The sequence below is a fragment of the Cetorhinus maximus genome, chromosome 6 (assembly GCF_964194155.1).
Source record: "Cetorhinus maximus chromosome 6, sCetMax3.hap1.1, whole genome shotgun sequence".
Lineage (NCBI taxonomy): Eukaryota > Metazoa > Chordata > Chondrichthyes > Lamniformes > Cetorhinidae > Cetorhinus > Cetorhinus maximus.
Genome location: NC_135884.1, coordinates 34536662 through 34548698, shown reverse-complemented (window position 1 = coordinate 34548698; position 12037 = coordinate 34536662). Strand labels below are relative to the sequence as shown.

Genomic DNA, 12037 nt, shown 5'->3' with positions numbered 1-12037 from the left:
GGGCCTGAGGTGGAGATGGAGGGGGGTCAATGTCGAGCAGCCAGGTTAAAAGGCCCGCTTCCATTCACTGAGACATCAGCCCAGTTCTGGAGATCAGTGTGAGGCCCCCAACCCTCTCCACACCCCCACGCTACCATCCTCATCCCACTCCCTACCTGCCTCACCCCCTTACATCCCCATACACCCCAACCCCTCCCCGCCATACCCACCATGTTCCCCTCACATGCTCCAACCCACTCACCCAGTATCCACTATAAGCAGAACTCATGGACCCTTTAGTAAGACTGAGAAGTCTTTGTGAAGCTGATAAATCTGTCAAAATAAACAAACATTGTTTGAAAATCTATTTTAAAAAAACATAGCCCTCTCAAGAGCTCATAAATCTGTCAAAATAAGCAAGCTCACAGTCCCTTGACAGTTTTTAAAACTAATTCATGGGATGTGGGCGTCCCTGGCTAGGCCAGCATTTATTGCCCATCCCTAATTGCCCTTGAGAAGGTGGTGGTGAGCTGCCTTCTTGCACCACTGCAGTCCATGTGGTATAGGTACACCCACAGTGCTATTAGGAAGGGAGTTCCAGGATTTTGACCCAACAATAGTGAAGGAAATGCGATATATTTCCAAGTCAGGGTGGTGAGTGGCTTGGGGGGGGAACTTCCAGGTGGTGATGTTCTCATGTGTCTGCTGCCCTTGTCCTTCTAGATGATCATGGTTGTGGGTTTGGAAGGTGTTGTCTAAGAAGCCTTGGTGACTTTCAGCAGTGCCTCTTGTAGATGATACACACTGCTGCTAATATGCATCGATGGTGAAGGGAGTGAATGTTTGTGGAAGGGGTGCCAATCAAGCGGGCTGCTTTGTCCTGGATGATGTCAAGCTTCTTGAGTGTTGTTGGAGCTGCACTCATCCATGCAAGTGGAGAGTATTCCATCACACTCCTGCCCCTTGAGTCTTGTAGATAGTGGACAGGCCTCGGGGAGTCAGGAGGTGAGTTACTTGCTGCAGGATTCCTAGCCTCTGACCTGTTTTAGTAGCCACAGTATTTATATAGCTATTCCAGTTCAGTTTCTGGTCAATGGTAACCTCCAGGATGTTGATAGTGGGGGATTCAGTGATAGTAATGCCATTGACTGTCAAGAGGCGATGATTAGATTCTCTCTTGTTGGAGATGGTCATCTCCTGGCACTTGTGGGGCAGGAATGTTACTTGCCACTCGTCAGCCCAAGCCTGGAAATTGTCCAGGTCTTGCTGCATTTGGACTTGGATTGCTTCAGTATCTGAGGAGTCGCGAATGGTACTGAACGTTGTGTAATCATTCAGGGAACATCCCCACTTCTGACCTTATGATGGAAGGAAGGTCATTGATGAAGCAGCTGAAGGTGGTTAGGCCTAGGACACTACCCTGAGGAACTCCTGCAGTGAAGTCTTGGAACCGAGATGATTGACCTCCAACAACCACAACCATCTTCTTTTGTGCTACTCCAACCAACGGAGAGTTTTCCCCCTGATTCCCAATGACTCCAGTTTTGCTAGGGCTCCTTGATGCCACACTCGGTCAAATGCTGCCTTGGTGTCAAGGGCAGTCACTCTCACCTTACCTCAGGAGTTCACCTCAGGAATTCAGCTCTTTGGTCTATATTTGAACTAAGGCTATAATGAGTTTGATCTGTCCTGCCTTTTGTGCGCAGGATTTACCTGGGCAATTTTCCACATTGCTGAGTAGACGCTAGTGTTGTAGCTGTGTTGGAATAGCTTGGCTAGGGGCACGGCAAGTTCTGGAGCACAAGTCTTCAGTACTATTGCCGGAATAATGTCGAGGCCCATCGGCCTTCAGCCGTTTCTTGATAACACACGGAGCGTCAACAATCTTTGCTGAGCAGAATACATTAGTGGCTTTGGAAGTTAGCTAAGCATTCATAATGAGAATCCATTGAATAACTGCGTCAGCAAAGCCTCTTGAGCTGAATACATTAAAGCTTTTTAACACAGCTAGAAGCTCAGCCATCTGTCAAGCTTTAAAACAGCCCAAACAGATGGCTGAAATGAACTTCACAGAAAACATGAAAGCAAAGGGGCCAATTTACACAATCAAATCTGAATTTCACTATAGTGCAATGCAGGATCACACTTTACCCAGTGGATAATGTTCTCTAATATATCTGAAAACTTTTCCACTTTCACAATGCTGTTCAATTTAATGGTCACTTACCTTTTCAAAACAAAGCCCTATCATCAATCACTGTATTAAACTGTATATGAAACTTATGATTAAGTATTTCATTATGACATGTGAAGTTGGCAACACCTTTTGAACTTACTTTTTCAAACAATTCCCCACTCCAAACCATGGTTTCCTTGTGGTTCATGACACCTATGAGCTGGTGTGAACCATGTTGCTTTCCAAAGCTGACCCAATTCCTTGAAATTTGCTGAGGGTCTGAAAATGACCACTTTCCCAATGGAGCCAGCAACGTCAGGACAGCTGGCCTTTGGAAAGGGGATAGGAATCCCAGGATTGGGTTCCACCCACCAAATTTTAAAGCTTGCCTAATGAGATTTGCCCCGCGTCAGGATGGAAAATCCGGCCCGTTTTCTCTGTATCCACTCCATGAAATCCTTTCATGATTTTAAAGGCCTCAATTTGGTCAACCTTCTGTGTTCTTTTTTCAAGGAAAAGAGACCCAGCCTGCTTATCCTTTCTTCATATGTAAAACCTTGCATTTCTGGTATAATCTTTGCAAATCTTTTGTGCAACCAGAACAGCATGCAGTACTCTTAAGTGTGGTCTAACCAAAGTTCGTACTGGTTTGGCATAATGTCCCTACTTTTCAATTCTATCCCTTTAGAAATAAGACCTAGTGCTTTGTTTGCTTTTCTTTGGCCGTGCCAACCTCTGGCGCAATTTTTAATGTTTGGTGTACTTGTACTCAGGGATCCCTTTGTTTCCCTACCCGACTTAGACTCACATCTTCCAAGTAATAAGTGACCTCTCCCTATTCTTGCTACCAAAATGTACTACCTTGCATTTATCTGTGTTGAGCTTCATTTACAAATTATTTGCCCATATCTCCCTGTAATTTGTTTGAGTCCTCTGCAGTATTGACTAATTCCCTGCAATTTGGTGTCATTTACAAATTTAGAAGTTATCTTTTTGATTCCAAAGTCCAAATCATTAATGTAAACTGTGAGCAGCAGTGGTTCCAGCACTGATCTTTGAGAGGCATCACTTCCCATCTTCTGCCACTGTGAATAACTACCCTTTAGTCCCTCTCTCTTGCTTTCTGTCTTGAAGCCAGCTGGAAATCAATTCTGCCACTTGTCCCCTGACTCCGCATTCTCTGATCTTATTCATTAGTCTATTATGGGGGCCTTTTAGAAAATCCAGATAAATTACATATTTTTAAAAAATTCATTCTTGGGATGTAGGCATCGTTGGCAAGGTCAGCATTTATTACCCATTCCTAATTGCCCTGCATTACCATTGGCTACTCTCCCTGTTACCTTCCCAAAAATTCAATAAATTTATCAAGGCCCTTTTGAAATCCATGCTGAGTCTTATTGTATTGTGTAAATTATTATTAGGGGCTTGTTAGCTCAGTTGGTTAAATAGCTAATGCGCGGTTCAGAATAATATCAACAGCGCAGATTAGATTCCTGTTCAGGCTAAGGTAGATTTTGGACCTGCCTCCTTGCCCTGCCCCTGAGAATGGAAGGCAATGGCAAACCATCAGTGACAAAAACAACTGCCAAGAAAATGCCTCAGGGTGAAGCATCAGCAGACAATGAGTCAAGGGCCTGCCTTTGGACAGAGTATGCACGAACGAATAAATATTATTTCGGTTTTCTTTTCTAGATGTTCTTCTATTATTTCCTCGGTAGGGATTCCAATAATTTTCTTACCCCAATGTCAGGTAAGGGTATCATAGGACAGTAACAGAGACAAATTAACAGATCAGCAGTGATCAAACTGACCTGCAATAAAAAGCTCAAGCTGTTAGCGGTATAGCTTACCCTCCTCTTACACTTCAATTCGAAATTTAGGTCCTACTCTTTATCAAATTCACTTGTTCAATTAATCTTCAGAAATTATACAATTATAGCAGTGCCCTTTCTAATAAGCCACTATACATTAAACTCTGCTAATTTTGCATAGTGCAATAAATGCAATCACATAGTGAAGCCATTACACATTGTTCCTACTTGAATGCCACAATGGAAATTGATGTTTCGGATGCATGGCATTTGGAGGATTTGGTGGCTTTAGGATAAGAGGAAGAAACAAACTTCCATCTTCTAACTATGGAGCTTAAATTGCAATTTTGCAACCGTCTACTAGTATACGTTCTTATATCCAACTACTACACAACATTAGGAAACAAAGCCATACTAAAATCAGTGAAGAATCATCAAGTTCAAAGAACTAATTTCATCTCAAATTATGGAACACATATTGCTCCTGAATGTAATGCTACAGGGAACAGTTTAAAAAAAAATGCTTGTTAGACATGATTCCACATTTGGTGCCAGTTTCATGGCATAATGTTCTTATCTTAGAAGTGTTATCTTGAGTGAGGCCAATTCCAAAAGTTGGTTTTGTTTTAATTTTGCTTCTCATCAGGTGCAGGTACAAAGGCTACTTCATACTTAAAAAAAAGTCAGCTGGCCTCTGTACCACTAAATCCATACAGGTACAAGGTTTGGTACAATAATCAGTTCTTTCAATCAGTAAAAATAAACGGCAGCAGTAGAAGAGCCCAATGAATTGATTGCAGTAGAAGAGCCCAATGAATTGATTGCAGTAGAAGAGCCCAATGAATTGAATAAATCAACATTTTCTTACACTTCAGTCTAAGTGGATCGTATGACTGCTTATAACCCTACTACACACTGTGTTGGCATGAATAACACAAAAGCATTAATGTATTTGATACAGTCAAAACAAATTAAGTTTAAATTTAAAATTCAATATATACTCGATTTTATCCAATACATAATTGATTCGCCAGGGCAACCACTTCAAACTGTGAACTGTAGGATTTAAATATATGCATTTTCTTCTGGTCCACTTAGATAATACTTAGTTTTTTCTGAAATAATGTTCTAGGATTCTCCAAAGATATATATGGCTCTGTTTCATTTTCTGAAATACAACTGCTTGCAGATCTGCAAGTAAAACAACTTATCAAACACTAAACAATTTACCATTTAGCACACATAAAACTGCAACTGAAGTACATCAATTTGCCTGCTTAATGTTCTTACGAGTTTGGTGTAAGACTTTAGCTGTTTTACGCAAGAGCTCTACATGTTTGATAACACATCCCAATATTGGACTGACTTACAATAGTTGTTTCATTTCACTGTGACAAAAATTTAAAAAATATCAAATGAAAGTTGACTTCCTTCAGGCCGTCAGTAATTTTTTTAAGATTCCAGTTTGCTGATATACTTGGGCTTTAACAATGGTGATTCAGCAGCACCTAAAAAATCAACCCATAAACTACTTTTGAAGTATCTAAAGATTTTCCACTTACCAGAATGCTGCAGGTTGCAAATTTTGTAATTAAACCCTTCCCCTGAAAGAAATATTTCCTATAGAACAAACATCTACCAAGACCATCTTCCTTCTATCACTTGAATAAATTTTCATTGGAGGCTTTTAAAGAACTATCTTCAGTGGTTACCTGTCCCACTAATAGAATTGCTTTGTACTAGTAGTCACAATCAAGATGGCTATTATGTGATTTTTAAGCACAACAGAACAAAATCCCACAGCACCTGTTGTCAGGAAAGAGAATGTATAGTTCCAGCATGGTATCAGATTGGTATTTTTGATATTACTTGATGCAAAACAATTGTTATATGGTAAATACTAGCAATTCAATCAACTAGTGCTGGACCTTAAAACGTTTAAGCAATGTCTAAAAGGCAGAAATGAATGTGAGGGAAATAACAGACATTTTAATTAAATGGAATTGTTGCTGTTCTATATTCGCGAGGCACAGAGAATAAATGTAACATAGTAATTTAAATTTGACCAGATTACATGGTTGCTCACAACAATAATCTGCTTTAATTTCAACCATTTGGCAATGGTGTCTTTCAATATAAATGGAATCATTCGATATGGTCTGCCATTTTACTCTTTTCCAGCAAAATTTTTACTGGGCTAGATCATCTAATGTTAATTGACTTTATTTTAAATGCTTCTATTACTAGTGGTTTCTTTAAAAAAACACTTTGCTGCATTAAACTATTTCAATGGTGTAGCCTTTCTGTAATTATAATAAATCCATTTGTAGTTTAAAATCTCCAAATTTAAATACAACAGGATTAAACAAAGAGAACTTTTGAACCAATGCCTCTTCTAGTAGTTGGATCTTTGCGCAATATGTTAAATCAAATAATCCTGTTGAAAGCATAATTTTAACATTAATACTTGAAAATTTATATGTATGGTACTAGCAAAACTAAACTCCTGGGCATGCTTAAACATAAGAAAATATCATGAAAAGTCAATTAGTTGTAGAATGATCATGCATTAACAAAGTTTTAAGATGAAATGGTTAAGCAAATAAAGTGCACAGTATAAGTCCATATATAGTCAGAAGGCAAGCAGGCTTCTGTTACTGGTTAAGCTTTAACTGGCCAGAATATATCACAGGTGGCTTCCCTTTAATCTCCAGTGGATTGTAATAAAATTCATTGTACTTCGGCAAATAAGCTGTGACAACATTAGTCTGTTTGTTTGTGCTACAAGGACTGTTTTATTCTGAGAAAGTATCAAATGCAATGACATTTTCATTAAAATTGCTCAGCTGCATTCCATTGGAGGAAAATGTTTCACCATCTGATACCATCAGATCCTGCTTTAGTGAAGTATTTCAAAAAATATCAGATTAACACATACTATAAGACTATAACTCTGATTGTAAGCATTTTTGAACACCAAATATTTAATGCTGAAAGACCCTCCTCCTGAACAGAAAATAAAGTAGCCCAAAGGTGCAAATTGGTTAAGCCACAGAATAGGACAAGTTCTCATCCTGAACACTAGGTGTCACTTGAAGAGTCTGCACTGGCACTAAAAGCAGGCAAATAAGCAGTGGCTGAATAGAATAGAAAATCTCTACAGCAGTACGTTCTACTTAATAATATAATATAAAATACATTACAAAAATGGAAAACAAAAGCCATACCTTTTAGTAATGAAACTTTAGTTAAAGATTCATTCAGTTCCTGTTCATCCATTTGGTAATCTGTTTTTAGTTTAAAAATATGAGTTCAAATCTATGCAGCAACAGTACATAGTTCCTTACAGTAACACCAGAATCTCCTGAAAGAACCAGATGTCACAGCAAAACCATTTGTAATTTAATAGACGGTGAAGATATACAATAATATTAATATCTGCACCCACCCTGCCAAAAGAACGCTGCACAGCAACAAAGTTTAAGCAGCTCTCAGGTTCTGAAAGTTATATGTTGTTAATTCTTGAAGACATATTATGTAATCCTTTGTCAATTTTTTGGAGTTTGTTTCCAACAGATTTAAGATAAAAAGTAGAGGGAATTTTGTTTGATAAAGCAAAAATTTGCTGGAGTTTGAATAGTTTTACTTATTTAATAATTGAAACATTTTAACATTGACTATATGCATTAAGCAATGCCATCTGGCAAAGTGAGCATTTTCCATAATTTTATAGGAAACAAACGAGAAATCGAGGTTTAAGGAACAGTAAACAATTAGGAGAAACTTTCTCTAACAGGAAAGGACAACTGTCAAAACTTATCAACAATTCAAATGAAATGAAGTTTAAAGAAGGTGGAACTGAAATGAAAAAAAAAACAAGCATTTAACTATGTTGGTTCTTGACCTATTTTGCAAGCTACATTAGACACCAAATATTCTAATTCTATTTAAGAGAAAAAGCAGCACAGTAAGACTTCATTAATAATGACACCAAGGGATTTTTCATTTGAACTTCAGTGAACAAATCAGTTTGCATGCTTAATTGCACCCATTCTAAGCTAGCTTTTTCAGCATAGGGTTGCCTAAACCAATTCAATAAATTTTAAAAGAATTATTAGAATACTACACAAAACAATTAAAAAGTGTATTTTGCAAATTTAATTTATAATAACAAAATAAAAACAGCTTTTTCCTAAAACATAACTCTGCAATTTCATTTAATAATTATATAAAATTACCTGTAGTGTCTTCACTGCTCCGGTCCTTACTTGGGCTGAGTGTATCAGACATATCAGATTCCTTTGCTTCCAGTTGATTTTCTGAGTGGACAGAAGAGTCCATTATAAACACAGGGGGCCACACTACATTTCAATGCAGAAAGTCAAGTCATTTGTTTTTCTTTACAAATTGATAGTTGGTAGCTAAATTAAATATATACAATTAAACTAAACTTCACCTAAGATTTTAAGAACAACAATTAGAATTTTAGTTAAAATAACTGTCTTTAAAAATATACATGGGTACTCCTAAATCTGCTCAAAAAGTTGGCAGCTTCTGTCATATTCCACAAATGGTCAAGCTTCAACTAAGCACACAGCTGCCTGGCTAAAATAGTCAATGCTGTTGTTTAGGGATATACGGTCATTTTCTTGCCAATCGGCGGATGCTGCAGAGCCAGTTCTTCTCACTAACATTTTAATGAATAGCTATATAAAAGACACAATGCAGTATAAGGTGTTTCATTATTTCTTAAATGCCTTCATAACTTCAAAATAGATATGAATTTCTTAAAGTTCTTTGCATGACTTTTCTTAAACATCATACAGTTTTTTATAAGTCAGAATTTACAATAGCACTAACAATAACTCCAGTGAATTCCTGGGTTGACTTTTCTGTTGTTCATCTTTCAGCACATTGCATTTATTAGATGAATAAAAAGCTGTATGGGTAACAGGAGTAACTTTATAACTAAAGCATTTAAAAAATGCCTTTAATACTTGACTTCAACTTTTTCCACCCCTAATCTATGTATTTTTCCACATTCTCTCTTATTACCTTTACTCTAAATGTACTACATTTTGACCTTATGGTTTTAGACTAAACATAACCCTGTGAACCTCCATATCCTCCTGCCTAATTTCAAAACTGGGCTTGCAATGATTTCCAATTGCTGCTTTATCATCAAAAACTGAACTTACATGATTAAAGCAACCAAGTCAATTGTCTGACTTTTTAAAAAAAAAAGCAATAGCATCAGAGATTATAACCACATTGAGGAGTTACTTTGTGGATCGTAAGTCATAAAATCAGTGTTGTCCATAGCATTTCCGATGCTTGCCAACATTGTGGCAATCAGGTTACCATATCATATGCATCATGCACCAAATAATAGAAAATATATGCAAAATTAATAAAACAAATGCAGAATCTATTGAATTTTTAAAAATTGATTTACAGGATATGGACAAGGCCAACATTTATTGCCCATCCCTAATTGCCCTTGCTAATAGGTTTGTTGTTTTAAAACATTTTAAATTAATTAAGGCTGTTGCACATTGCCAGAGCCATGAGAACTGGTTCAGAAGGGTTTTGCAATCCAACTGTTTGGCAAAGCAAGCTTGCTGCATGCATTCTCAAAAGGTGGTGACAATCTGTGAACTGAAGGTGTTCTATTTCTGACTGTATGCTCCAATTTATTTTGAAAAAGCAAATTTCTTTAAGAGTAAGCTGTCTCCACTTGATCAGAATTGATATATTAGGAGATTTGAACAAGGAAAAGAATCGACAAATCTTCACCTCTTAGCTTCTGCACTGACTCCTGCCTTAGTTGCTCTGTCTCCTGCCTTTTCTGGCCATAGCACCTGGATGTTTAACTGACCTCTGGCTTCGAATCTACCTCTCCTTTGAATAAAGCCATATTCTTTTCAATTGCTTGTTTCAACAAATCTATTAAGGTGAAGGCTGAACACATTCTGATGTTGCTGCACTGCCCCAGCTTGCCAAAATTACACATTTCAACCTCCAAAGGCACGCATAAATTGCTGTCTGTGACTCTTGCACCACAACCGTTTTACGCAAACTGCCAACTACCAGCTAAACAAAACCAAGTTTTTCAGTTAGCGTCCCCTAAGAAAATTTAACGAGTAATCGGAATGTTGTCCTTCTGAAGGCTGGCCCTACTTTCACAGCTTTATACAAAGCTGTCCTGCAGATCTAAATGCATCACCATTTAGAGGTATTCAAATGGATAGGAACAGAGAAGGTAACAAATGGCAAACTATTTTCTCGTTTCATTGAGCAAGTAATCCTTCAGCTTTCAGGTCAGTAGAATCCCGATAGCAATCTTATTTCAATAAACATATTGCAGAATTTTCCGCCCATTGGGGGGGAGGTGCAGCAGCGGGCGCGGCTCCAATCAGCGCCCCCAATTGGGGGCACGCCACCAATTTACGTGGGCGGGCCAATTAAGGAGCGCCCAGCATGACATCCGGCAGCAGTGCAGGTGGGGGGGAGGAGGAGGGATTCCCTCAGCCGAGAGTGCACGAAAGAGAGCACTGATCTCCCTGAGGCTAAGTGCTGCCTTAGGGAGATCAGCTCCAAATTTAAAAATGTTACAGAGACAAATACAAAATTTACCTGACATGTCCCCTCATGTGACACTGTCAAGAGTTGGGGCATGTCCATCACTTTCAGTTAAACCTTCATTAAAAATTTTAAAACCCTCATGAAACCTCATCCCGTCCGTGGGTGAGGTTTCATGCTTTTTCTTAAGCCCGCCAGGGCTCCCGGCCTGCCTGCTAACCTTAAGGTTGGATAGGCAGGTCCATTAATTACGTTAAATACTTTCTCAATGGCCGCAATAGGCCGTTGACAGGTCGGCGGGTGCACAGCTGATTCGGCTGCCCCCCCGCCGACCTGAAAAATGAAATGGCGCGGGGTGACGTTGGGAGTTCTGCCCGATGTCGTCCCGCGTCATTTTACGTGTTGGTGAGTGGGCCCTGCACCCTGCTCGCCGACCTAAAGATCCTGCCCATAAACACAAAAGCAAACTACTGCAGATGCTAGAAATCTGAAATAAAAACAGAAAATCTTGAAAATACTCAGCAGGTCAGGTAGCATTTGTGGAGAGAGAAGCAAAGTTAATGTTTCAGGTTGATGACCCTTCAGCAGTTTCTTCTGAAAGGTCAGCAACTTGAAGCGTTAACTCTATGTTGTCTCCACAGATGCTACCTGCTGAGCATTTCCAGCATTTTTTGTTCTTATTTCTGATAAACATAGTTACAGTCTGACTGACATGTGACACCTGTCTAACAGCAATGTAATTGATTCTTCCTTGCTCAATTAGGGACAGGTGACAAAAGCAGTCTAACAAGTGACACCAATCCTCATACCCACCACTGCAACTTTAAAACAACTCAGTTTAATGTGGCTCTAAAAATAAACTCTAGAAATTCATCAAATTTCTGTGGCTGTTTAGCCTCATGTGACAACTGGTGAGCATATTGGATAACACTGATCTAAATGAGCACTTGCCAGCAGAGATAAATAACTATATAATTTATAATTAAAAAAAATTATATATATTTTTCTTTTCCCACCTAATTTTAAATTCATTTCAATCTATCGTTTTATCTCCACCTTTTAGCCCATTTCGATCCCTTCCCCCCACCCCACCCGGGCCATCTGTCACTTGCTTGTCCTGCTTTCTACCCTTAATGTCACAATTAGCACATTCCTTAGATAATATCACCACCGTCAACACCCCTTTGTCCTTTTGTCTATGACAATCTCTCCTTTGCCTCCACCTATCATTGGCCCTCTATCCAGCTCTACCTGTCCCACCCCTCTCAACCAGCTTATATTTCACTACATTTCTATATTTCCTTAATTCTGATGAAGAATCATAAGGACTCAAAACATTAACTGTATTCCTCTCCGCAGATGCTGTCAGACCTGCTGAATTTTTCCAGCTATTTTTGTTTTTGTTTTGGATTTCCAGCATCCGCAGTATTTTGCTTTTATATATAAAATTAGGCTTTTCTATGGAATATATTTCTTAAGTTCACAG

General features: G+C 38.6%; 1 protein-coding gene across 36 annotated transcripts in view; it reads right to left on the bottom strand.

Annotated features, from left to right (window-relative positions):
* Nucleotides 1-12037, bottom strand: part of slmapa (sarcolemma associated protein a) — a 235928-nt gene that overhangs the window by 56120 nt on the left and 167771 nt on the right. For all 36 annotated transcript variants that reach the window (XM_078543552.1, XM_078543560.1, XM_078543567.1 and 33 more), the window contains 2 exons: nt 8208-8288; nt 7197-7256 (listed from right to left, as the gene is read on the bottom strand). In XM_078543552.1, the coding sequence (XP_078399678.1) occupies nt 7197-7256; nt 8208-8288 (141 nt within the window). The remainder of the gene's footprint in view (nt 1-7196; nt 7257-8207; nt 8289-12037) is intronic.